The 25,393-nt window shown below is 39.3% G+C and overlaps 2 protein-coding genes across 5 annotated transcripts in view; one reads left to right on the top strand and one right to left on the bottom strand.

Annotated features, from left to right (window-relative positions):
- Nucleotides 1-451: 451 nt before the first annotated feature.
- Nucleotides 452-10,495, bottom strand: idh1 (isocitrate dehydrogenase (NADP(+)) 1). Of its 4 annotated transcripts, none has more exons than XM_023826669.2 (9): nt 10,368-10,495; nt 8,883-9,012; nt 6,115-6,406; nt 5,228-5,330; nt 4,683-4,860; nt 4,379-4,530; nt 3,268-3,408; nt 2,922-3,084; nt 452-1,323 (listed from the first exon to the last, which is right to left on the bottom strand). In XM_023826669.2, exons 1-9 carry the CDS (start codon nt 10,405-10,407, stop codon nt 1,230-1,232), a joined length of 1,293 nt encoding a protein of 430 aa, XP_023682437.1. In that variant the 5' UTR covers nt 10,408-10,495; the 3' UTR covers nt 452-1,229. The 4 variants fall into 4 exon arrangements, with proteins under 4 accessions (XP_023682437.1, XP_023682439.1, XP_023682438.1 ...); XM_023826671.2 differs by lacking the exon at nt 10,368-10,495 and adding an exon at nt 9,910-9,994; XM_023826670.2 differs by lacking the exon at nt 10,368-10,495 and adding an exon at nt 9,797-9,945.
- Nucleotides 10,496-18,801: 8,306 nt separating this feature from the next.
- The window catches only part of kcnh3 (potassium voltage-gated channel, subfamily H (eag-related), member 3), a 95,576-nt gene continuing 88,984 nt past the window's right edge, over nt 18,802-25,393 (top strand). The window contains exon 1 of the mRNA XM_072715068.1: nt 18,802-19,346. Within this exon, the coding sequence (XP_072571169.1) occupies nt 19,271-19,346 (76 nt within the window). The 5' untranslated portion in view covers nt 18,802-19,270. The remainder of the gene's footprint in view (nt 19,347-25,393) is intronic.

The following is a 25,393-nucleotide window of genomic DNA, read 5'->3' as shown; positions in this document are numbered from 1 at the left end:
TTTTGTTTGAGGCTGATGTTGTGCACATGAAACATGATCATCACAGTTGCCAGAAAAGTTTCAAAACATCCAAAACCTAGTTGTACATGTTCTATAACATCTAAAAATTATAACTGATGATGCAAAATTTCTGCCACTTACCTTGACAGGTGAATCTTTGCAGCATGTACAGCAACAACCTCAAAACGCGTTGGGGCCCATATTTATTGTGGAAAAAAATCTGGTTAATTCAGTCAGTAATCACTAAATGTCACTGTTACTGGGTCGTACATGGTACAATGGGCTGTAAAGCAAAAAAAAATTCTTAACTTTGATGAATGGGTTGAATGTAAGGCAGAAATAAAAGGGTCATATATGACCCCATGGGTTCCACAGGGATAACCCTTCTCTTGTGAAACTAAAATGCACCTTGTTTAGCGTACTTTTAAAAATGAAACAAACACAGACCAGCTTTCAGCAACATCTTATTTATTTTGTTTACCACTTAAGGATTGCAATTTAATGCACTATTAAAAATGGCTTCTTGAAAAAACTTCAGTAAGAATGGTAGAGTGAAAAGCTTCTATTAAAAACAAAGAAAATAATTACATACAAGTGTTCTCTAATCAGTAGCAGAAATCAGACCAGTTTCTAGTCAAGTAATAGCCTTGTTCTTAGGTGCAAACCCGAAATGGTGACATTGACAGATTTACACAAAAAATAATGTAACACACACTGCAGTGGGAGACGATTCATCTTCACAGTTTCAGGCAGGTCCTCCTATTGAGGCCTGGCAGACATACATGATATACTGACCACAGGAAGGTTTGTGCAAACAAACAAATGAGTTTTCAGACGTGTTTTTCTAGAAACTTCTTAGTGCTAATGATCCTGTCCACTGAGCAGAGTACCTCCCATTCTTAGAGGAAAGTATATAAAAATATCCCAAAAGCACCAAAGGGCGGGGGGCTCCATTTCATACTGGGTAAACTGGGTTATACTGGGTCAAAGTGCATTCCTCCAGGGAAGGTGGAGGGTCCAGGTGGGAAGTAGGTCATAAGCAGAAGAGACATTTTAGCTTAGTTTTTTTTTTAGTTTCGAGTTTGGACAGAGCCCGTCATGACCTCGTCTGTGGTGTTTGTGATCGTTTTCTTCCTGAAACGATTCCGGGGTGTATCTCTTGCATGGGAGGATGTATGTCCATGAACGATTAAACGTCTGTGTGTGCATGTGTGTGGTGTCTGAACAGCTCAGAGTTTGGGCTGGCTTGATAGCTTGATCTTCAGATTCTCTGCCAGCTTGTCCAAGAACTCAAAAGTGTTCAAGTAGTCTGAGCGCTGGACACTGCATGGACAAATGGGAAATATATCTATTTAAAAATACTCAGATCTGGATTAATAAATAACATTCCATTCCAAAAATATATAATAAAAAAAAGTGCTTAAATTTTTTGGTAGGAAAATATAATAATTTGTTGTTGTATGTCAATTGGTAAAGTCTCAGAGCACTATATTTTATAACTGTCTACATCTTATACATTTTCAACATTAACTGTTTTCAGTTACCATTACACATGTCAAATACCTGGGCCGATCCAAATTTTTCAGTTCCAATCCTATTCTGAAACACAACTGCCGATACCGATACAGATTCCGATAGAAGAGCTATTTTCACTTTAATCACTTTACTCATTTTCCACAAAACACTTCTCCCACCTCTCAAATCACTATTTTTACGAACATTGCAAATCGCTGTGCTACTAGTTCTTGGTAAAAGTGTAAAATGCTTTCAGATCGTCACTCAATTTTTTTACACTCCTCATACTGCAAAGGGTATGCACATGTCGTCACAGCAGGCGGAAGTCACTGAACTCACACCCACTGAGTGGCAAATAGACTGAGAGGCAATGTTAGCATTCAGCTTGAATGCCGCAAAAAACATCTAAAAACAGTAAAGAGCTGTCGTGCGATTGATTGTACAAATCAATTTAATAAGATACAGGAGTTATCTTTTTACAGACTGCCGAAAACTAAATCAGTAAGTACTGGACATGGATCGGTCACACATGGCCGATAACTGATCCGTCTAATAAATCTGGATCAGTGTCGATACTGATCCGAATATCTGGTCAGTGCATCTCTTCTATTATGTTACTTAAATTAATAAGAGGAAAAAATCTTCCATGGCATTATTGTAGTGTTTATATAGTAACTGCTACCAGCACTTGAATACAAGTAAACTCATAATCCTGTATTTGCTCTCAGCTACACATTTCAAGCATTCTGTTATTTACAATTGTGTTATTAATTGCTGAAAGCCAGTGTCCCCAACAGCAGAGAAGGGCAGATCATGAAGTGCAATAAACACCACAATTTTCTTGTGATTTTTTACTGTCTGGAGTTTTTTTTTGCTATCAAATGCTTGCATTACTGAAGGAGTACAACTGGCCATATTGCAACCTTCTTGATTAGAATGGATTTGTTTTTAGAAACTTCACACTCTGTTGTCTTATTTTGGGGTAAACAATCAAATTTGTTTTGCTGAAACTTTTAATAGGAGACCTTCCATGCCCAGTTTTAGAGAGTAGTGTTAGCAAAATGCACTTCTAACATGGTTTTCACAAATGTTAAAATAATTCCACACCCAGCAGACATTTTTCTAACCGTTTAGTGTGTGGATGTGAATTACATACGATGCTCAAGCATCTCAGGCCAATCAGCAGTAAATATCAGCTCATTTTTATCCATCGGTCAAAGGCCAATTGTTGCTGAATTGGCTGATAACGGTAGTGGATGTAAATCATCCTTCCCCTGTTATTGCGATGCTAAAAAATGTCATTTAAGCTTTTAAATCGCCATAGCATTGACCTAAATGACTCCAAGAACTCTTTAGCACAAAATGTTAGCTCACGCCTGATCACCAGGTTAGCTCTTCAGACTTACTTGGGCAGGCCCTTAATGCAGGCAGCCAAGTCCTTGGTCATGAAGCCAGCCTCAATGGTCTCGACGCAGACAGCCTCGAGTGCTTCGGCAAAGACCCGCAGCTCGGCGTTCTTGTCCAGCTCTGCCCGATGAGCCAGCCCACGCGTCCAGGCAAAGATGGAGGCTGGGAGTACATCAAAGAGACCATGGTGGTGCAAGATGTTTAAGGCTGGCATAAGCTTGGGTGGATTGATGCTGAATCTTTCTGAAGTCTTACTGGAGTTCTGTGTGTTTGCATGCGTCCAGAAATATAACATGCAAAAAAAGTACAATTCCTGGTGCCCTTATCCGTCATCTCTGATCTTACCAATGGGGTTGGTGGATGTCTCCTTCCCTTGCTGGTGCTGCCGGTAGTGCCTGGTCACTGTGCCATGAGCGGCCTCTGCCTCCACGGTCCGTCCATCAGGACAAACCAGCACACTGGTCATCATGCCCAAGGAGCCATACCCTGGAAGTACAATAGTTGGTGTATGAAGAGTCACTCAAGTGACCGTATGCACAGAAACAAGTCCACACAGCAAACTAGATCAGGGGTCAACCAAGAGCTTCCAGGGGGTCTATCTGAGTGAGGTCAAAATGTAATGCAGTGCTCTTATAATGCACCGTCTATATGCACACACACACTTGCAGAGTTCTGTTTAAAAAAACATATATATATATAGGCGTTAATGGAAAAGAATCACAATCAAAGTCTTCACAAACAAAACAAATTATTTCATCTTAATGCAGCCAAGAAGATAAGATGAAAATGAAATGGGACAAAAAAAAAAAAAAAAAAACTGGTGGAAAGTTAATCATCTATGCTGCGCTCGATTGACTTGAAGTAACCTGTTCCACAATCAGTTTCGCAAGTCAAATTTTACACAAGTTGAATTTACCATTCAAAACCCTTTACAGCAAAAAACAAATAAAAGAGAAAAATTTGATGAAAACATATTAAATTAGAGCTGTCACAAATACTCAATTAATCTCGATTATTTAAAAGCATTGATTAAAATTTTGCTTCTCGATTACTCGGCAATATAGCAGAAGGTAGACAGCACATGCAGGATGAGGGTCCAGACAAAGAGCGAAAGCGTCATTTGTGTGGAAGCACTTCATGTTAAAAGTGAATGAGAATGCAGATGTCTGTCAGTATTGCAAAACAGAACCCGAGTATCAACACAGCAGGACTGCAAAGCAAATACGTCTTAAAAGAAGACATTCAGGTTTGACGGACTCCCAGAGTAGCCTAGCCTGTCTTTGTATAAATGCTGCATTTCCACTTCTGTAAACTATGCATCTCAGATATTTTTTGTATAAATCTCAATTTATGTGTGTGTCTGTTTCACTCAAGTTAAGAGCTACCTGCATTTCCTGGGTCAAAATACATACAAATGGTTAAGCCAGACAGGTCAAAAGAATAAAACTGTATTTACCTTGTGCTACAGAGTCAGACTGCACATCCCCATCGTAGTTCTTACAGGCCCAAATGAAGCCCCCCTCGGACTTCATAGCCTGGGCCACCATGTCATCGATCAGCCGGTGCTCATACCAGATACCCTTGGCTTCAAACTGGGCCTGGTACTCCCTGGAGTGGAAGAGGACAGTCAGGGTCCTAATACCTGACAGGGTAGGTGTCTAGCAGGATGCCTGGTCCTGCCTAACATGTTCTGAAACCTCACTTTCCCCATCAATAATAACAGGCCAGCCAGTAACAACATAAATGCCTGAAGAAATTACTTTTTATAGATCTCCTGGAAGATGTCCATGAAACGCCCATCATACTTCTTGAGGATGGTATTTTTGGTACTGAGGTAGAGAGGCCAGCACTTAGAAAGGGCCATCTGGAAGGAACTGTGGGCAAAATCCCGAATGGACTTGTCCGTGTTGTACATGCCCAGTGCCACGCCACCAGTGCCTTAGGACACAGAGCAGAGGACAGTGTTAAGAGCACACAAGCTTTGGGCTCTGCATTCACAATGACATCACTCTTAGTTCCAGAATGACATCGTAAAAGTGTTATAAACAGTAACAAAATATACAAAAAAGACAGGATTTCATATGCTATACATACATCATAACATGGTGCCTCATGTTTTTGCTCTTGAAGGCATTTTACATACGTTAAGCCAACAGGAGTAAAGGTGCTTTTCATTAAGAAATGACTACTAAAGGACAACCATGGCAGCTCTGCTCTTACAATGCCAGCCTTTCAGCAGCTGAGGTTCGGGATTAGGATGCGTGAGCTAGTGACCCGCTGCCACACCTCATGTGGGTCGATGTACCTTCAAAGTCGTGGACGACAAAGGTGACAGGGTCTCCGCTCTTGGGTGTGTACGTCATCTCCACCCGGCCTGGGCCAGGCACCACAAAGTCTGTGGCCTTGTACTACAGTACAGAGATTTCCCAATTTAAATATTACATCTTGACATGAAAACAAACACTGGTGACCTATTACAAAAAAAATCCTGAAGCCTTGGTCATACCACCACCCTAAAATGGAAGGCTCTACAAAGTAATCATTTCCTTGGCATTCTAGATGAGCTGAATACCCCGTTTTATGGGGCGAGCTGTTAAAAATATACTGCCCAGTATCAGGAGGACAGTGGCATCAGTGCAGTCCAAAGAGCACGTAGATGTAATCAGTAATCTACCAAGCGTAAAGACAGAAGGCACACACCAACTCCCAAGCCAACTGGAGATTAATAGTCTTCCAGCAGACTTTTCAATCAGAGGCTAGCCGTGGCAGGGGACTGCCACCTTCAGCCTTCCCCACCCTGATTCATGTGTCCTTGTTCTCAAAGAGAAAGAAAGCTAAAACTTTCTCATCTATAGGCAGTGTGGTGATGAACAATGCTAGTTCATTCAAAACCATGTTAAAAAAAAAAAAAAATAGTTCAGACAGTGAGGAACTTAGAAAAGAAAATCGTGATGAATACAGAATTAATCAGCAATAAGAGCAGAAAGAAGCAGAGGATGAGAAATAATTAAAGAAGTGATGGACATTGCAGAATGCTAGTCAGTGACAGTGTGGATGCATGCAGGCATGTGTACACATTCTAGTTAGTTTAGAGATGCCAACTAGCCTGAATGCATGTCTTTGGACTGCAAGAGGAAACCAAAGAACCTGGAAAAATTGGCAGAAAGTGACATTTCATGCATGCAGGTGCACCTGGTCTCCATGTGCATGTCTCCCGATGATGATGGGCTTAACCCAGCCAGTCACCAGCCGGGGAATGTTCTGGCAAATGATGGCCTCGCGGAAGACGGTGCCACCCAGGATGTTGCGGATGGTGCCGTTGGGCGACTTCCACATCTGCTTGAGCTTGAACTCCTCCACCCGCTTTTCGTCGGGGGTTATAGTCGCACACTTGATGCCAACGTTGTAGCGCCGCACTGCCTCCGCCGCCTCCACGGTGACCCGGTCCTCTGTAGCGTCACGGTTCTCTATGCCAAGGTCGTAGCTGTTGGACAAGTTTCATAAGGATCAGCAAGTCCCTGCTGCTACCACACACACACACACACACACACACAGAGCTATAATGAAAGCAAGTTTCCCTGCGACGACAATCAGAATTCAGTTATTCCTGCCCCAAAAAATCCATACATTTAAAAACAACTATTTACAAGCCAAGAGGCCTAAGGTCTCTAGCCCTCCAGGACTGTAATTTGACAGGGGAAAGGAAGTGTGCCATCTTGTGGATCCATTTGGTATAGCCAACACTGACCACAGCTGACCCCTTAATTTTCCTACAAAGCTATTAAAAAAAAGCTATTAAAAGTTTAGATGAAACTAAAACTGAACTGTTTGGCCATAATGATCAAAGGTATAATTGGAGGAAAAAGAGGGAAGCTTGCAGGCCTTAGAACAGCATCCCACCCGTGAGGTATGGGGGTGGCAGCATCATGTGGGGCTGCTTTGCTGCAGGGGGGGCTGGTGCACTTCACAAAATAGATGGTGTCATGAGAAAAGAAAATTACACCTCCAAATTAGTTACAAAGTGGGTTAAGGACAACAAAGTCAAGGCATTGGAGTGGCCATCACAAAGCCCTGACTTCAATCCTATAGAAAATTTGTGGGCAGCACTGAAAAGGTATGTGTGAGCAAGAAGGCCTACAAACCTGATTCAGTTATACCAGTTCTGTCAAGAGGAATGGGCCAAAATTCCAGCAAACCATTGAGAGAAAGTTGTGGGAGGAGATACACAAAGCGTTTGGTCCAAGTGAAACTGTTTCAAGGCAATGCTACCAAATACTAAGGAAGTGTATGTACATTTTTTAAAGTAATTTTAAAAATTCTAGTAAATTCTTTCCCTTTTTATTCTGACATGTAACAAATACAAAAAAAATTGGTGATCCTAGCTGACCTAAAACAGAAAAAGTTTACTCTGATTTAATGTTCAACAGTGAGGGGAAAAAAGGTTTTGTGTCTTTTTCTGAAGTATATATAAACTTCTGGTTTCAACTGTTACTGTAGATGAATAATATAAGCTGAAGATAAAATATAACTTTGGGAGTGTTAAAAAAATGTCAAAATTAGCATTTATTTATCAGATGCTGTTATCTGAAGCCACAAACATTTTGAGATAGCAACGTGAGCCAGTCCTTGGTGCAAATGGGGACTAAGGGCTTCGCTCAAAGGCCCAGTGACGAAACCACTCAGCCGACCAGGGGCTTTGCACCGGCAGATTTTCCATTGCTGGCACAGCATCCTAACCTGCTAAGACACACACTGCCCCTGCGGAGGCTTTGCACAAGCAAATATCCACCAAACATCTGGCATAATCACAAAATGAAGTTGCAGCACGATCATTTAGCAATACATATTTAAAGATTAACCACTCTGCACGGATTATGAACCACTCCTGACTGAACAGGTTTAAAACATTAAAATTAAAAAAACACAGTTCATAACAGTTTCAGAACATTTACAATTTAGATTTGCAGAAAACAAGAGCTCACTGAGGACTAAAATAGAGTCAAATGTGTGCACACAAAAGTATGACCTAAGTGACAAAGCAGTAAATATACAATTAAAAAACACTTGTTTTTTGTGTCCCTCTCAAGAGACTGTTGTGGTTAGAGTACCAGCTACAACCTTTTACCTAATTTTACCCTCCCCCACTCCTGCTTCAACAAAAAGAGGCCTGTCTATTCACTAGGACTCTTAGTGCAGAATTACCATGAAAATTCAGAATTTGGATATGGTTGATGTACATAGCTTCCATTCATTTTTTCTAGTATACAACTCTGGCCTCTGCTTGGAAGGATGTGTGTTTGATTTTTCAAACAAGTCTAGACCTCAGCATGGAACAAACTTAACATGATGCAGTAACCCTCTTAATAAATGACATGCTTCCAGTGTAAGGAATATTAGTTCAGCATCTCCAAAATGTATATCTATATTAAAATCTGAAATTCCCATTCTGACTTAGGCCAGTTGCATATATCCAATATAATATATATATATATATATATATATATATATATATATATATATATATATATATATATATATATATATATATATATATATATATATATAAAAAATAGCAGTGGCAAAAAACAAATACGCCCCAAATGACAAGTTAAAATTAGTGACGAATTTCCATCAGTTTCATAGAACCTATTTTCTACTGCAGAAGAAAACTAAATTATTTGTAGAGATGCAGCCATGTGTGCATGTGCACAAAATAGCTTACAGATTCAAAAATTAGTCTAACATTAAGGATAAATATGACAAGGGGGCGGTTTAAGATCTTGCATCTTTAGAACTGGAAAGCAGATAATTAACTTTCGTTTTCATTACACTGGCCCTCCTACAAATGTTGAAATTTGACTTTCTAGAACTCAGCGAAGAGGTAAGGGAAATATAGAAAAACTGGGGTAGACTATACATTGTTAGGCACATTGTACACCCTTGCCTGACAATGTGCTCACCTGTGCAAGTCCAGTTCTAGGTATGGGAAGATGAGCTTCTCTTTGATCAACTCCCAGATCACCCTAGTCATTTCATCCCCCTTCATCTCCACCACTGAACCTGCCTGGATCTTCTTGGACATCTCTGAACCTTGCGGAAAAAAAGGAATATAGAAAACCGATAGATAAGATTCAAATTTGGTTTAGGAAGTCTTCCCTGGGGATCTGTACTTACGGAACAGCTATCTCCGATTTCCAAATGAACTGCCAAACCAGTGAATCAACATTTTTTACAACGAACTACTTTAACCGTTAAAGAACCTTTAAGCACTACAAATAACCACACCCATTTGACTACAAATCTTTTTACGTCAATCTCTTTCATTCAATTTATTGGATATTCGTCGTCATGCGAAGTTTCCTAGAGTCCTAGATTGCTATTGTGCATACAGATTTAAGCAAAAGTCCAACTATACACATTATCCAAAGATCGCAGTTTCATTTCAGCACAATTATAAACGGGACAAACAACGCTTTTGTAAGAATATACGGATGCATCAAGTTACATAGTATCAACAGCTTGCTGGAGGGATGCAGAATAAGAAAAAATGCACGTAATAGAATATGAAACCAAGTAGAACATTAGATGTTAAATGACCTCGATGGAAATTGACAGATGACATCTTAATTCACCGAGCGTAACATTAGTAAAACATACGGTCATGACTAAGGGGAGAAAGACATATATCCGGCTTAACAGTTTCCCTTAAGCACCGCTTATTTATTTTTTTTCCTGTTCCCTTTTTGTAAAGAATAATGCTTCCAAGTTCTCAGGTTAAATAACAAAACTTGACAGTAAAACAAGTCGGCCAACGTAGACGACACGGCAGATTAGTCATTCGTCAAATCCACCGTGCACCGTGTTATAGCCTTACCTGGTTAACTTGTCTAATGTGTTTAGTTACAGATATTAAAGCACCAGAAAAAGATTTTGAACAACTTGATCCTTTCCTGGACTAGCTAAACCAAGGGCTTGACAAAGGCGTACCTTGTACTGGTGCTGAGAAACCGTTCGCCCCACTAAGTCAACCGTTGAGCCAATCAGAGACTGGAATGAACGCGGAAGTAACGCCGCGAACCAATCATGACACAGCACCTCTGTCGCCAGATTGGGGAAGGCCTTGACGGGGCGAGGAATGCCAACTGTACCAGCCAAGCGCTCCGGTTTACCTTAGAAATAGCAGATCTACTCAGGTGCCGAGCTAGTTAGTAAGTCAGCAATCTGTTAGCAGTGTGCTCTGCCTTTCACGTAACGCAGCATTGAAAATATATTTAATTTATCTAGAACTTACGACGTAAGACATTTCGGATCAAGGCACGGAAAAGGTGTAGCATTTTCGGCTATACGCATTGCCGGTTTTAACACTGCATAATGCACATAACATTCACACATATATAGTTACATTGTATATGTAGTTAAATAGGAAAAAACAGATAAAAACTAACCTCCAAAACGCAGACGCCGAATCTTGTTACTATTAAACATCACAGTGAAAAACAATGAACAGTTGGTGGCGCGCGTGCACAACTGATTTATACCTTGGTAATTACCATAATATTCGACAAGTAGGAAATTTTAGTTTAGAAAAGTTAAATATGCGCCTTCAATAAGGTCTGTAAATAAATGACAGTCGGTCAGTACAAACATTTGAAAACATCCATGAATTTCCATGGAGTATATCCGGTGCAGGGTCAAATGAGCCTGCATGGTGTTGAAAGTTTCTTCAGTTTACAAAATGATCTTATACAATTTGGAAGAATTTCATTTGAATTCTAGAAGAATTTTCAGGTGGTCTCAAGTGTGTTTATATAGTTTATATATGGCTTAATCTGTATTACGCGCGTATACACCAGCAGTACTGCCGCAAGTTGCTGTATACCAGGTCTAGTGTTAAAGCAATTCACCTTTCAAAAAGAAAAAAAAACTTTTGAAACTAGTTAAGAAGGTCTTCTAGTTTAAGCTTGAGTCACTGTTCGCTTCCTTGCTTTACAGTACTATGCAAAAGCCTTAGGTAGTCAAAGAAAATGTTTAAAGCGATTTATCTGGGTAGTAAGTGTATAATTGCTCAGAAAAAGAACAGAATTTAACATTAGAGCATATGCAAATTAAGAGGAATACATTAAAGAATCTCTTCTGTTCTTCAAAAAGTTACTGATTTCTTTCTGGTCGTCTAGAAGAACCTTGCTTCAGTTCCCAAACCTCTCTTCAGGGGCATTTCAGCCATTCCATGTATTTGTTAAATTTCACCACCAACTCACTTAATTAATTAAATTAGTTTTAAAAAATCAGTAAGGTATTGAATGGCTGTCCTAATCAGTCAAAAAATACATGGGTGGATGGTTGCTGCAAATGCATGCTTGGGTGAATTTAGGAGTGGTGTTGAAATGGCATTGATAGACTTCAATAGACATAATATTGTAGATTCACACCAACATGATGTTCATTTAAACATTTTCTTTAACTGCCTAAGACTTTTGCATGGTGCTGCATAGTAATATATAAAGTGTAAAACAGATTGCAGCAATATGTGAACTTTTAAAACTTTTTTTAGTCCTTGAAGTCTAAAGTTGCGGTTTACAACATAAGGCAAGGCGAGTAACGTACCAACCGGTAGTGATTTGTTCAAGTCTGTATGAAAAGGGTTTGTCCTACTTCCCCTGTAAACAGGAGTAATGCAGATGGATTGATTGTAGCGCCCAATTATAGTAGAAACATCAACAGACTTATATTCATGAATGTATTCATATTCAGTTGAATTATGTTTGACATAATTGTGATTAATAACATACAAATTTCACATTTTATGCACAAGAAACCCCAGTTTATCTTACTAAATTGACAGACCTGACATAACCTTACAAGCATTTCAAATTATGCTAGATGAGTGTAGAGTAGACCTACCCAGTCCCTAGCGCCATCAAATTAACAAAACTGGAGAATTAATTCTACTTGACCTTTTATGATTAACACCTTACCAGACAAAATTGTATACAGCTAAGACACATTTGATGTGTGCATAAATATTTCTTAACAGTTTGAGGCTCTATGAATATCTTATTGTACAGATTGTCACTCAGGTGTTTCAACTAGTAATACTGCATTTGAACATATGTATCTAGCTGATTAAAACAGATTTTACATGAAGGGGCGATTAAATATGGATATGAATTAAATACATTTCCTGTGAATTTAAGTAAGTTTCATTTATAACAAATAGAGTTGATCTAATAGTCAATTTTTCAGTAAAAAAATCGATCTGCCTGGTTTTTCCAAAAATACTACATGCAGTACCTATGGACACTATTGCCCATTGATGTTGTTTTCCTAATATATGCTTATTTGTTGAGTTATACAGTAAATATATTAAGTAGAAAATCTGTCAGTGACAGAAGTGCATACTGAAATGTAAGCTAAAATGAGTCCATTCAGGTAGAGCAGGAAAGATTTAGCATGCTTTAATGTGAGGGAATCTTTGTTTCCTCAGACACTGGCAAAGGCTAAAAAAGATGGTTTGTGATTCTTCGTCTTTCTAAAACAGTAAAATGTGTTGTTTTGAGAACCGTTGTAACTTTAATGAGCTTTAAGGTCTAATGTAAATGTTTACGTTTCTTTTTTAGCCTAGTGTTCTTTAACTTGCCGTGGCATCCAGCCACAGCAAGTGAATGAGAGCAGGAGGTGTAAAACATAAGGGTACAGCTAGTGCAGCACATTCTGGATGAGTGGGAGAGGACTTACAGCACATGTCAGAAGTTCAGTCGTGAGACAGTTGAATTATTCAGTAACCTTGCAAACCAGCAAATTAAACTAGATGAGCATAGTGAACACTCCTGGGCAAAAAAATGGGCAATTAGGGTTTGGCCGTATGTGTAATGTGCAATTAGTGTATGGCCCACTTCTTTGCCCAGGAGTGTAGCATAGCCATTTAATGAGTTTGGTGAGTTTGGCCACTTAAGATGACAAAAGGGAACATTAATGATGTGATGTTCCCTGCTGTCATTTTAATAAAGAAAATAGATGGATGCAATTTCTAGTGTAATCTAATACACTGATTTGGCTGCTAAAGTATACAACAAATTTATTTAAAAGTTAAGCAGCATAAAGTGGCCAAACTCACCCAACTCATTAAATGGTTAGTCCTACAGTACATTATGCTCATCTAGTTTAATCTGCCTATAAAACAAGTCGGCCAACGTAGATGACATGGCAGATTAGTCATTTGTCAAATTGCACCATGTTATAGTCTTTTGAACAACTAGATCCTTTCCTTGTCTAGCTAAACCGAGGACTTGACAAAAGTCTACCTTGTACTGGTGCTAAGAAACTGTTCGCCCCACTACAGCCATGACCAAAAGTTTTGAGAATGACACAAATATTAATTTTCACAAAGTTTGCTTCAGTGTTTGTGGATCTTTTTGTCAGATGTATCTATGGTATACCGATGGAAAATTACAAGCATTTGATAAGTGTCAAAGGCTTTTAGTAACAATTATATTAAGTTTATGCATCGAGTCAATATTTGCAGTGTTAGCCCTTCTTTTTCAAGACCTCTGCAATTCACCCTGGCATGCTGTCAATCAACTTCTGGGCTAAATCCTGACTGATGGCAGCCCATTCTTGCGTAATCAGTGCTTGGAGTTTGGGATTTTTGTTTGTCCATCCACCTCTTGAAGACTGACCACAAGTTCTCAATGGGATTAAGGTCTGGTGAGTTTCCTGGCCATAGACCCAAAATGTTGAAATTTTTTCCCAGATGTTCCCAATGTTGATGTTTTGCCTTATGGCACGGTGCTCCATCATGCTGGAAAAGGCATTGTTCGTCACCAAACTGTTCTTGGATGGTTGGGAGAAGTTGCTGTCAGAGGAGGTTTTGGTACCATTCTTTATTCCTGCCTGTGTTCTTAAGGAAAAATGTGAGTGAGCCCACTAACTTCCCTGAGAAGCAACCCCACACATGAATGGTCTCAGGATGTTTACTGTTGGCATGACACAGGACTGAAGCGCTCACCTTTTCTTCTCTGTACAATCTTTTTTCTGGATGCCCCAAAAATCAGAAAGGGGATTCATCAAAGAAAATGACTTTACCCCAGTCCTCAGCAGTCCAATCCCTGTACATTTTGCAGAATATCAGTCTGTCCCTGATGTTTTTCTTGGAAAGAAGTGGCTTCTTTGCTGCCCTTCTCGACACCAGGCCATCCTCCAAAAGGCCTGCTGCCATTCCTGAGCAAGCTCTGCACTGGTGGTGCCCCGATCCTGCAGCTGAATCAGCTTTAGGAGACGGTCTTGCTGTTTAATAATCCAGATCAAATCAACGTTTATTTATAAAGCACTTTTAAACAACCAAGGTTGACCAAAGTGCTGTACAGAGTCACATCATTAAAACAATAAAAACAAAAAATGAAAAACATAAAATGAACAACAGACTCAGAGTATTTTTATGCCAACTCATCGTAAATCAAATGCCATCAAGAAAAGATGTGTCTTAAGAGAAGATTTAAAAGTTTCCAGAGTTGGGGCAGATCCTACATGCCAAGGTAGGCTATTCTAAAGTAGGCTATTCCAAAGTCTAGGAGCAGCAGCCCCAAAGGCTCGGTCACTTCTGGTCTTCAGCCTGGTCTTAGGAACTTTTAGCAGAAGCTGTTGAGACCACCTAAGTGCTTTGGCCAGAGTATAACAGTGTAGCAGTTCAGTGAGATATTTGGGTGCCAGCCCATTCAGTGCTTTAAAAACAATCAGCAACAATTTAAACTCAAATTCTAAACCTCACAGGTAGCCAGTGAAGCGAGGCCAATATAGGAGAAAGATGGTCATGCTCACGCTTACCAGTGAGGAGGTGACCTGCTGCGTTTTGCACTAGTTGCAGATGATGAATTTGTGACTGATCAATTCCAAAATAAAGTGAATTGCAATAATCCAACTGGGAGGTTATAAAAGCATGGATAACCTTCTCAAAATCTTTAAGGGGGAGGTAACCTTTAGCTAAGAGTCTCAATTGATAAAAACTTGTTTTTATGACAGAGCTCACCTGATTATCAAATTTAAATGCGCTGTCAAAGGTCACACCTAAGTTCTTGACAGATGAACGATGGTAAGGAGAAAGAGGGCCAGAGAACCAATCAGTACGCTTATGGCCAAATAGAATAATCTTGGACTTACTATCATCCAAGATTTGACCTCATTCAAACAATCTAACAAAGGATGAATACAATCATCCCTGCTTAGACTTAGAGGCAGATAAATTTGTACATCATCTGTAAAACAGTGGAAGGCAATATTATATTTTCTGAATATGGACCCCAGTGGCAATAAATACAGTGAAAAGAGTATAGGGCCCAGTACAGAGCCTTGGGGGACTGCAGAAGTAAGTGGAGCTGTAGGTGAAGAGAATGCGCCTAAATGAATGGAAAAGCTTCGGACAGTTAGATAGGACTGAAACCATGAGAGGGGCATGCCTTTGATGCTGACACAGTGCTCAAGGCGTGACAGTAAAATACTAGATAGACTTGCTTGGGCACCCTGAAGCCTTCTTTGCAACAATTGAACCTCTCCCCTTGAAGTTCCTGATGATCTGATAAATGGTTGATTTAGGTGCAATCTTACTAGGAGCAATATCCTTGTCTGCGAAGCCCTTTTTGTACAAAGCAATGATGACTGCATGTGTTTTCTTGCAGGTAACCGTGGTTAACAGAGGAAGAACAATGATTTCAAGCACCACCCTCCTTTTAATGCATCCAGTCTGCTATTGTAACTCAATCAGCATGACAGAGTTATCTCGTCAGAGCCTTGTCCTTCGTCAACACTCTCACCTGTGTTTATGAGAGCTTCACTGAAATTATGTCAGCAGGTTGTTTTGTGGCAGGGCTGAAATGCAGTGGAAATTGCTTTTTTACATTAAGTTCATTTTCATTGCAAAGAGGAACTTTGCAATTAATTGCAATTCATCTGTTCACTCTTCATAACATTCTGGAGTATATGCATATTGCCATCATAAAAACTGAGGCAGCAGACTTTGTGAAAATTAATGCCATTCTCAAAACTTTTGGCTACGGCTGTAAGTCAATCCTTGAGCCAATCAGAGAGACAAATGAACACCTGACATTAAACTAATCAAGAGGCAGTCAAGCATACACTGTAATGAGCTTGTAGTCAAGCAAGCCACTTGCTGGGATGTGATATATTTCCTTCTTTGATCAGCTGAGTTAGAGTTGATGGTCAGCCACTCACCAATTCAGCTGGAGATATCTGAAAGACATCCAGCAATAGCTCTATTCCCATGACAAACATGAAAGATTTTCATTAATGCTCTTGCTGATTTCTGCACATCTGAGTTGTGATGAATGGATGAATATTCATCCATCTGTCTATCCATCCATTCATTATCTGCCACTTATCCAAGGTCAGGTCATGGGGATACAGTCTCAGCAGGGATGCCCAGACCACCCTCTCACCAGCCACCTTCCCCAGTTCCACCTGGGGAATCCCAGGACGTTCCCAGGCCAGCCAAAAGATATTATCTCTCCATCCTGCCCTGGGGTCTCCTCTCGGTTGGACATCCCCAAAACTCCTCCCCAGGGAGACGCCCAGGAGGCATCCTAGATAGATGCCCAAACCACCTCAACTGGTTGCTTTCGATGAGGAGGAGCAGCAGCTCTACTTTGAACCCCTCCAGAATGTCCAAGCTCCTCACCCTATCTCTAATGCTGAGCCCAAACACCCTGCAATGGAAACTCTGCTTTGTGTGTCTGTAATCTCATTCTTTCGGTCTCTACCCAAAGCTCATGGCCAAAGATGAGGGTAAGAACATAGATTGACCGGTAAATTGATAGTTTTGCCTTCCAGCTGAGCTCTCTTTAGCACAACAGAACGACACAGCATCTGCATTACTGCTGACACTGCACTGATTCACCTGTCGATCTCACGCTCCCTTCTTTCCTCACTCGTAAACAAGACCCTGAGATACTTTAACTCCTCCTTTTGGAGCAGTACCTCATCCCCAACCTGGATGGGGCAATCCACCCTTTTCTGGTCGAGAACCATGGCCTCAGAATTGGAGGTGCTGAGCTTCATACTGGCTGCCTCACACTTAGCTGCATACCATCCCACTGCATTCTGCATGTCACAGCCCAACAATCTCAACAGGACCAACATTTCAGTTAGGTTTCATATAGGGTAATTTCACTTCCTGACGAGATCACTCTGTCATGCTGATTGAATTACAATAGCAGACTGGATGCATTAAAAGGAGGGTGGTGCTTGAAATCATTGTTCTTCCTCTGTTAACCATGGTTACCTGCAAGGAAACACATGCAGTCACCTTTGTACAAAAAGGGCTTCGCAGGCAAGGATATTGCTCCTAGTAAGATTGCACCTAAATCAATTGACTTGCATCCTATTCACACCGACATCTGCATTGTACTCTCTGCTTTCTGCTATAGGTTGCAGGCTCATATGGAGGCTCTTATGGAAAATGGATGGATGGAAGACAGATCAATGTCATGTATTTAACATGGAAATAACATGGAAAAAACACTTCCATCAATTGCTCAATAGATGGCGACATTTTATGTCAAGTTCTAAGAAGTTGGATATCCCGAAAGCTTCTCGTGCACTTGTAATTATTTTATGCTTTATGATCATTTATCATATTTGAATCGCACAATTTTAAATATATATAACTATGTTAATTGGAATTTATTATTACTGCTTTTGAGGCAGAATTTAAAAACTAATAAAGTTCTAACTATAATAGAACATTTTGTATAAGTAATCCGACTCAGTCAGTGAATCATAGTCCATAGTACATTGTGCCAAAAGGTTGTTGACTCCATCCTTTGTGTGGCCTAATCCCTAGATGCAAAAATCTCCTTCCAGTCGGTGATCCCCACACGTCGTTGATGCTTGGTTATAAGAGGTCTCTAAGCAACCAGTGTTTAATTTACTGGCTGATGCACTGCAGATAATTGTGGGGGTACCCCCAGAGGTAACGTGAAGCCCATCGCTGGAACACCGCACGCAGATGCTCATGCTCACGCAGCTCAGCAGGTTTGCGCGCTCCCTCTGTGGCTCAAGGGTAATAGAGGTAAAATAATCATGAAATTCTGACAGTATTTTTTTTTATATAAATAATGAAAAATATTAATAGGTTCTATATAAAATACCTGTTTGCATTAGTAAGTCTTAACAATATCTTGGAATTAGGTTTGCTTGTGAGGAGCGAAGGGACGGGTGCTGCTTCTTTGAAATAATGCTCATTTACGGCAGAAAAAAATAGGAGGAATAAAATTATAGGCTAAGGAAGCACCAACCAGTAATATCTTCGTGAAATATATAGATTGTTTTAATGCATGAAAACTCTTATTTTATGCATATTTTATTTTTAAAACTTATAATCTTGCCGTATAATTGAGGTATTAAATATATTCTATGCGCTATTTTTTCCGTACAAAGTGGTTTTATTCTATTACATACTGCTGGTTCCACCAATGTGCCGGAAAAGTCAGCCTCGGCATTTTTTTGTTTTATTACCCGCAATTAAGTTTGCGGTCTTTGAAAACAGAGCACTTAACTTACACATTGTAAACGTAGTACAATTTAATCTCATATCAAGCTACAGATTAATTAAACACGTTCAATCCACAATTATGAATTAATGCATTTTGAGGCGAATAACATTTCAAATACGACTTTAAGATTAAAATAAGACTTTAAGTTTAATGAATATTTTCTAATCCACGCACATACAGTACAACAAATTTATTAAACGTCTAGCGACGCCTGTCTGTCCGCACACTGTGCAGCCACCTTTCTGCGAACCCCCGGAGAAATCACGTGACGAGACATCTGCTGCTGGTGACAAAAAAAAGTCAACACGGGTTCGGGAAAACCAACAGAGGAAGGAGAAGAAAGAGAAGAGAAGAAGACGGAAAGAGAGGGCCTTTACACTAACGAGATAAAAATAACTGCCATTACACAGCATCAGTACCAAAAACCTAACATAATATCGTTTTGCTCTTTCAGTGGAGCAAGTGGATACAGACGTGCTGATTTAAATTAATTTCTTCGTCGCTCCTTTACCAAACATAAAATATTTTTCTTAGCTGATTTAACTGATTTTCTTCGAACTTATTTTGGACTCAAATGCAGGGTCTCAGACCTGACATGCCATTTTCCTTTTGTGGGATATGATAATAAAAGTCTCAAAGTGGAGCCACGTGTGTCTCGCATCAGCGCTCTCCTACAGGGGCTAGGATGTGCGCCTGGTACCTCCCGATTTTTACCCGGTTTCGGGTCTGAATCCGAGTCGACTGCCCCAGGACGCAGAAACAGGAGAGCCCCCTCCAGTCGGTCCAGGATGCCGGTGATGAGAGGTCTACTTGCACCGCAAAATACCTTCCTTGACACTATAGCTACTCGCTTTGATGGCACCCGTAAGTAATTCGTTCGTTTCAGTCATTCATCCCCCAGGGCAAGCTGATCAGTTGTTAATATTTTACGTTCTCTTTGTTCCTACCCAACCTGCAGTTCTATTTGTTCCAAAAACTCCAATCTGTATAGTGGTATCAATATAGCTATTTTCTTGTATCGTTTTCTATCAATGATGTAATTGTATAACATTGCCTCTTCTGTTATAATTAATATAACTGGAAATGTATAGAACATATTAAAATAAATACATTTATTAGGCACGTTATCAAAAGGTTTAAGGACTGGAATACTATAAAAAATAATTGAAGTGCCATTGGATTGAAGTCAAAGTTCTAGAATAGCGGTTGTTTCTTTTGTGTTGCTGCCTTGCTGCCGGATTCATCATTTGCGAAAGACTGGTTTCTGTTTTCTTAAAAGGTGGGTTTATCTTTTGTACGAAGACCCCTTTTAAGTTATTATTAGGTCTATATAAATAACCGACCCGAACGGGTTAATATAAGAAATTAATGTTCAGCAGTGCATTCTGTTATTTAATATAATGGGTATACAGTGCATTGCACTACAGAATATTAGAAGTTAGAGTGATATTTTCCGCACAGAATTAACACCTAATTTCTGCATTGAAATACTGTTTCTTCCTCTTGATCCTTTTACACTACGCCTAAAACCGAGAGGGCGCACGTGGTTTCGTTTTTGCCTAAGAATGACTGTTTTTCAAACTAGAGCAGGTGTGATTGTGGTCTTATCGCCTCAATAATGCGTTTTTAGCGGTGTATGGATCTCACTGCAAATGAGTCATGCAGTTGTTTCTGTCTTGCTGGTACGGAATCGACTGAGCTCTGAGTGTGTAAAGGGCAGTCAAAATGTTGTATTTTTTTGTGAACAATGCGTTCATTTTGGCTGCTGAATAAGGTAATTCTTGTATTTTTGTGTAGGATTTTCAATGTGGTATTTTTGCCTCATCAATGTATTACTCTATTCCGTGATTAAATAAAAATCGGCAAAATTATTTGTATAAAATAAAGAAAAGTGATACTGAACGCTTAAGTCTACGCAGTTCGCGTCAATATTGACAAACCTTTGTCACCGAAAAAGGAAGCTCCACAATCTTGTTTGCATTTCAGTTAGACTGAACTAGTCATACTGGTACCAATCACATGGTCAAAATTCAAGATTCAAGAGGTTTATTCGTCTCATACAGTACAACATGCAATGAAATGTATCTCTGGGTCTCGAACCCCTCTCTAGATTCATTTAGGCTTCTTTTGAAAATGATTGCTTTAATCATTCTATATAACTTTAATTGAAATTGTTTGGCATTCCGTGTTTTACTATATGTTTTTTATTGTTATCTCTAACGGAACAGTACATTCACATATGTAAATTAAATTAAAGCTTCAGTAAAAGATGCTATTGTTAAAATAATTTTATTCTGAGTTGTGTGGCAATTTGTGTGACCATAACGAAGAAAGGAAATTAAAGGAACCTTTGATATAGTCACTTCGAGGAACGCTTTGGAACCAGACACCAGCATTTTTCCTCAATAATCGTTACTAAACTTTTTGTCTTAGGGTAACTTTTATGTGGGACAGTTATTTGTTATTGGTTTGGATCCATGTTTATAATATGTGAATACTGAATTAAATTCTACTTAATTCAGATCAGACTTGCTACGCTGGCAGCACAGCTTTTGACAAAGCAGGGCAACTCCAAGAGAAGCCTACTAATCACAGAATGTCTATTTACGCTTTTTTCCCTCATAGCATAGAACAATAGGATCCATCAAATATCCTTATCGATAAAACAGATCAACTAGTCTTCTGGTTACATGCACTGTCAAAACCAGGCCTACAGAAATAAATAATAATATAAAAGAGAAATAATATCAAGCCATTGGCACAGCATGAGAAGAAATGTAGCTTCTTTTTTCCTTTTCCTAAGCAGCTCTGGAACTGTACTTGCTGAGCCAAGCGTGGGCTGACTGTCACCAATTCCCTCTGCTCACGACGTGTTGAAGCTCCTTTGTGGCTCTTCTGCTGTTTAGTGCTTATAGGGAATAAGCCATGCATTGCAAGCATTGTATGGAGGGGAAATACGTGTTTGTTTTTTGCGTTTGGGTTTGTATGCAACCTGTGCCATACATTAGGCTGGTGCCCACAGCTGTTAAACACACTCATTCAAGAAGCATCTTGCACAAAAGCAGGCCCACATTTCTTGGCCTGGCTGGCAATGTTGTGCTGTAAGTTAGGCAAATGGGGATGTCGCATGAGCATTTTGGTTCAAGTCCCAGGAAGCAACATGCTGTTTTAGGTTTGAATTATGTATGTATTGAGAATTGCTCAAGTAAAACAGATTGTAGTATAAATGGGTAAAAATGTTGAGTCAACATAGATGAACATGTTGAAAGTTGCAAATAATGTTAGTAAGGAGAATATAAACATGTATGGAATAATCACGGCAGCGATTACGTATTGTCAAACTTAAGCATGTATTGTCAAACTTCAATTTCAAGAGTGGATGTTTATTGGTTGTCATTTCATTCATTGTTCCGTGAAAAAATAGTTGTGCTGGAATGAATGCAATGAGCATGTCTTGTTTTTCATTGAATGTTCCCATGCCCTACATTTTAAAGTAAGTGCTGACATCACAAGCCAGACTTCTGTAGTCCTTAGGTTAATTTTTGTTGATGTCAAAAATGTTCACTACAAGTGTAGCACTAACAATAAGGCAAATTTAGGTGTTTTTACTGTATAGCTGAACATTCTGGCCAGACTATATGCTGTACATCTGGATACATATCTGGAAAGTCATTGCTAAAAATTATTTAAATAAAGGAAAAATTGTATTTTTTCTCTACTAAATGGTACACTGAATCTAAGGTCGTGCAGTGTTACATTAAGCTAACTTCCTTCTAATACTGGAAATTGGGAAATAAATGACAGCACTGGACCTGTTTGTGCATAACGTTGGTTCATGTCCACTGATTTGCCGCTAAATGTTCTGAAGCCCCCCAGCAACAGCATTTCTAGTCTAAATCCCATATAACATGCTTCTGTGGCTAATTTCACACCTCGGGGGTGAATCATACATTTGGAAATGCAAATTTGAATTAATTATAGATCATAAATACAGCAACTATAACAAGCAGCCCTGAAATTAATACTAATAGAACCATATATTTGTGTTCACAATGATGCAATATGCAATTGGGGGGGGGGGGGCAAGGGATTGATCCACAGAGACTGCTCACCATCAGAAGACTGAGGTTCCAGACAACTACATCCATTGGCCGGTATCACAGCACAATGACCCTAAGAAGCTGAAAGTGATCATGAACCATGAACACCAAGATGGAGGCCATTTTGGTTCATTTGCAATCACAAAAGCTTTATGTTAGTACTAACTGTTTCAGTCAAAAATAGTTGAGAATCATAGCATATCTTTATTAAATTTGTTTTCTCTTTATTTTTGCTATCCTTAGTTTGTACTCTCCCAGGCTTTTTTGTCTTGTCAGTCTGCCATAGCTCACTTGAATAAGTGAATACCTCTGCTTTTATTTTCACCAACATAAGTGAGAACTCTCAACAGTAGCCTACGTTTTAATGAAAGCTGGAAATAAAGTCCATGTCTGTCAGCATTCCCAGGATGAAAGCAGGAACGTAAGCAAGCTGCAGGTGTTAAACATTTTCCTTGGGAATATCCACAGAAGTAGTTATGTAGTTTAATGTTATAACCTGTGTAGTACCTACTCTGGGCGTATTTAATGTGGATTCAGAAGTATGTAATGGGAGCCAAGCAGGAAAATCTGATTAGGTGTGAATATTTTGAAAGGATTACAAACATTTCAGAGCAAACAAGACTGCATAGGAAAGGCAAGATGTTAATGTGAAAAGGGACCAGTAATGTGCAAGAGGACAATGGATGCGGTTTAAAAGCAATGTTTCAACCATATATGTATAATGTTTATTTAAAATAAAAAAAGATGAATTTAATGGAATAATGGAAATTTCTACACATGCAAGAATATCTTAGCAGTGATAGGTGCCCTAGCATTTTCCAGAGTTTTTTCTGATGTAAATAAGCCATATGCATTTCGATATTTGAACCTTAACTAGATAATGGAAGAAATCAATGAAGAACATATTGAGGGTTTGCATTTGCAGTTGTGTGACAAATGGGGTGTTCCCACAATCATATTGGGAGAGTCAGGTGACTGGATTTAGCTGTATTGATTTGTTCTGCTTCCCCCTAATATTCAGTAATTCATCTTTTACTCTGGACCCCAGTGCTGACGTCATTCCCAAGACTTATAATTGCTACTTTTTCCATTTGATTGTATTTTCAACTCCAGAACATCAGTTCCTACATTTTTTTATTAATCAGCTTCTTTTTTGTTTATATTTTTATATATAATATATTTTATATTGTATTGACTAATAAATATAGTCCATGCCTGTTCCTGAAATATGTGCTAATTGCTACCAAGCCCTGTCTCTGTGGAAAGAAGTTCTCTCTAATGTTGGATATGATGTACTGTAGTGAGCCAGTCATTAATAAATGCAGTGCCACTGAGATTTAGATGTTTTTTTTGTTTAAATCTTGATATAAAGCTGCCTTTCCAGTGTATCTAACTCCTGTTTCTGGGATTAAGGTAATGGTTACTTCTCAAGCTTCTACCACTAAATGAGAATTTTGCACAGCCATGATAACTCACACTATGCATGCACCTACTTTGCTACGAAAGGTTTTTCTACCTGAGAGGCACATCTTGATATGCTTTTCACATGTTCAGACCCTCAAACATCAACTGCAATTGGCTTCCATAGTGATTTCCTTGCGTTAAGTGCAATGTGTCTGATATTTTTCAAGCAAGCTCAAAGGAATTGTCTAAATTGACTAGTTTTTTGTACCATTTTTTTTTTACTATTCCTTTGGTTTTTTCATAGTTTTCCCTGAGAATGTAAGTGTGGGAGTAAGATTGTTTTTGAATATAGTCTGTGAAAGTAAAAAATTCCCATTTGTTTGTAAAAGGTAATATATGGCTTTGATTTCCTAGTCCAAACCCTATATGGTAGCAATGATATTATTGTGACTATGTTGGAACAACATTCAGACTCTGCAACAGCATTGCTCTGTCGTATATCACTCTCTCTGAGTATCACACTTAGTCGGCCTTCTTTATAAATTACAAGACCCCACTCAAAATCGATGGCTTGCATTCTTTAATTGAAAGTGTTCCTCTTTTAGCGCACATTTCTCAATTGCTTGCAGATACTTCAGTGAGATGCACTATTCAGGTTAAATTACATCCTGCATTAGAAAGCAAGTGGGTTGAGATCTTCTACTATACAATAACATCTGGCACATCTGCACATCAAGTCCCATTGCCAAACAAAGTTCTAAATTACAGAATTAAATAGGTATTTTCATGAATCCTTTTCATAGTTGCACACTTTCATGAAGAAGACACAATGGGTCTGTACTTATATACTTCCAGACTCCTAGGCTTAATAACTGCTCCTGACTCTGTGTGTGTGTGTAGACATCTCCCTGTTTTTGTGTCAGCACTCTAGTTTCTTGTCACAGTCCACAAAGTGCAGCTAAGAGAATTGGTGTTCTCACCTGCCCTTAGTGTGTGTGTGTGTGTGTGTGTGTGTGTCCTCTGATGGGTCAGGATGTCCTGTGCCGTCTAGGGGAGGCTGCATTGTTTTTGTTACCCTACACTGGATAAGAAGCATGGAGAATGGATGGATGATTGTGCGCTACCACTACTTTATTTGCAATAATTTTCACAGTGGAGGTATAACACTGCATTGAATCAATACACACACACACACACACAGCCATAGAAAAAATTAAGAAACCGGAGCACAATATTTTGTTTCACTCATTTCTCAAGTTACGGGTGTGCGTCTGTGAATAACATATATTTTTCTGCAAACTGCAGCCTGGTTCTTCCCTGCTTCTCATTAATGAAGGGCTTCTTCCTTGCTTTATGGGACCTCAGTCCTGCTTCTATCAGCCTGATACAAACTGTCCTAGCAGTGCA

The sequence above is a fragment of the Paramormyrops kingsleyae genome, chromosome 1, assembly GCF_048594095.1.
Source record: "Paramormyrops kingsleyae isolate MSU_618 chromosome 1, PKINGS_0.4, whole genome shotgun sequence".
Classification (NCBI taxonomy): Eukaryota; Metazoa; Chordata; class Actinopteri; order Osteoglossiformes; family Mormyridae; genus Paramormyrops; species Paramormyrops kingsleyae.
The sequence above is the reverse complement of the archived record's forward strand: the minus strand, read 5'-3'. Positions and strand labels throughout refer to the sequence as shown.

Coding starts and splice junctions, on each gene's coding strand:
- idh1 (XM_023826669.2), bottom strand. CDS start 10,407: ATGTTTAATAGTAACAAGATTCGGCGTCTGCGTTTTGGAG. Junction 9,013..10,367: donor TCGGCGTCTGCGTTTTGGAG/GTTAGTTTTTAT, acceptor TTTTTCCGCAAG/GTTCAGAGATGTCCAAGAAG. Junction 3,409..4,378: donor GTCTGACTCTGTAGCACAAG/GTAAATACAGTT, acceptor TTGTACTTCCAG/GGTATGGCTCCTTGGGCATG.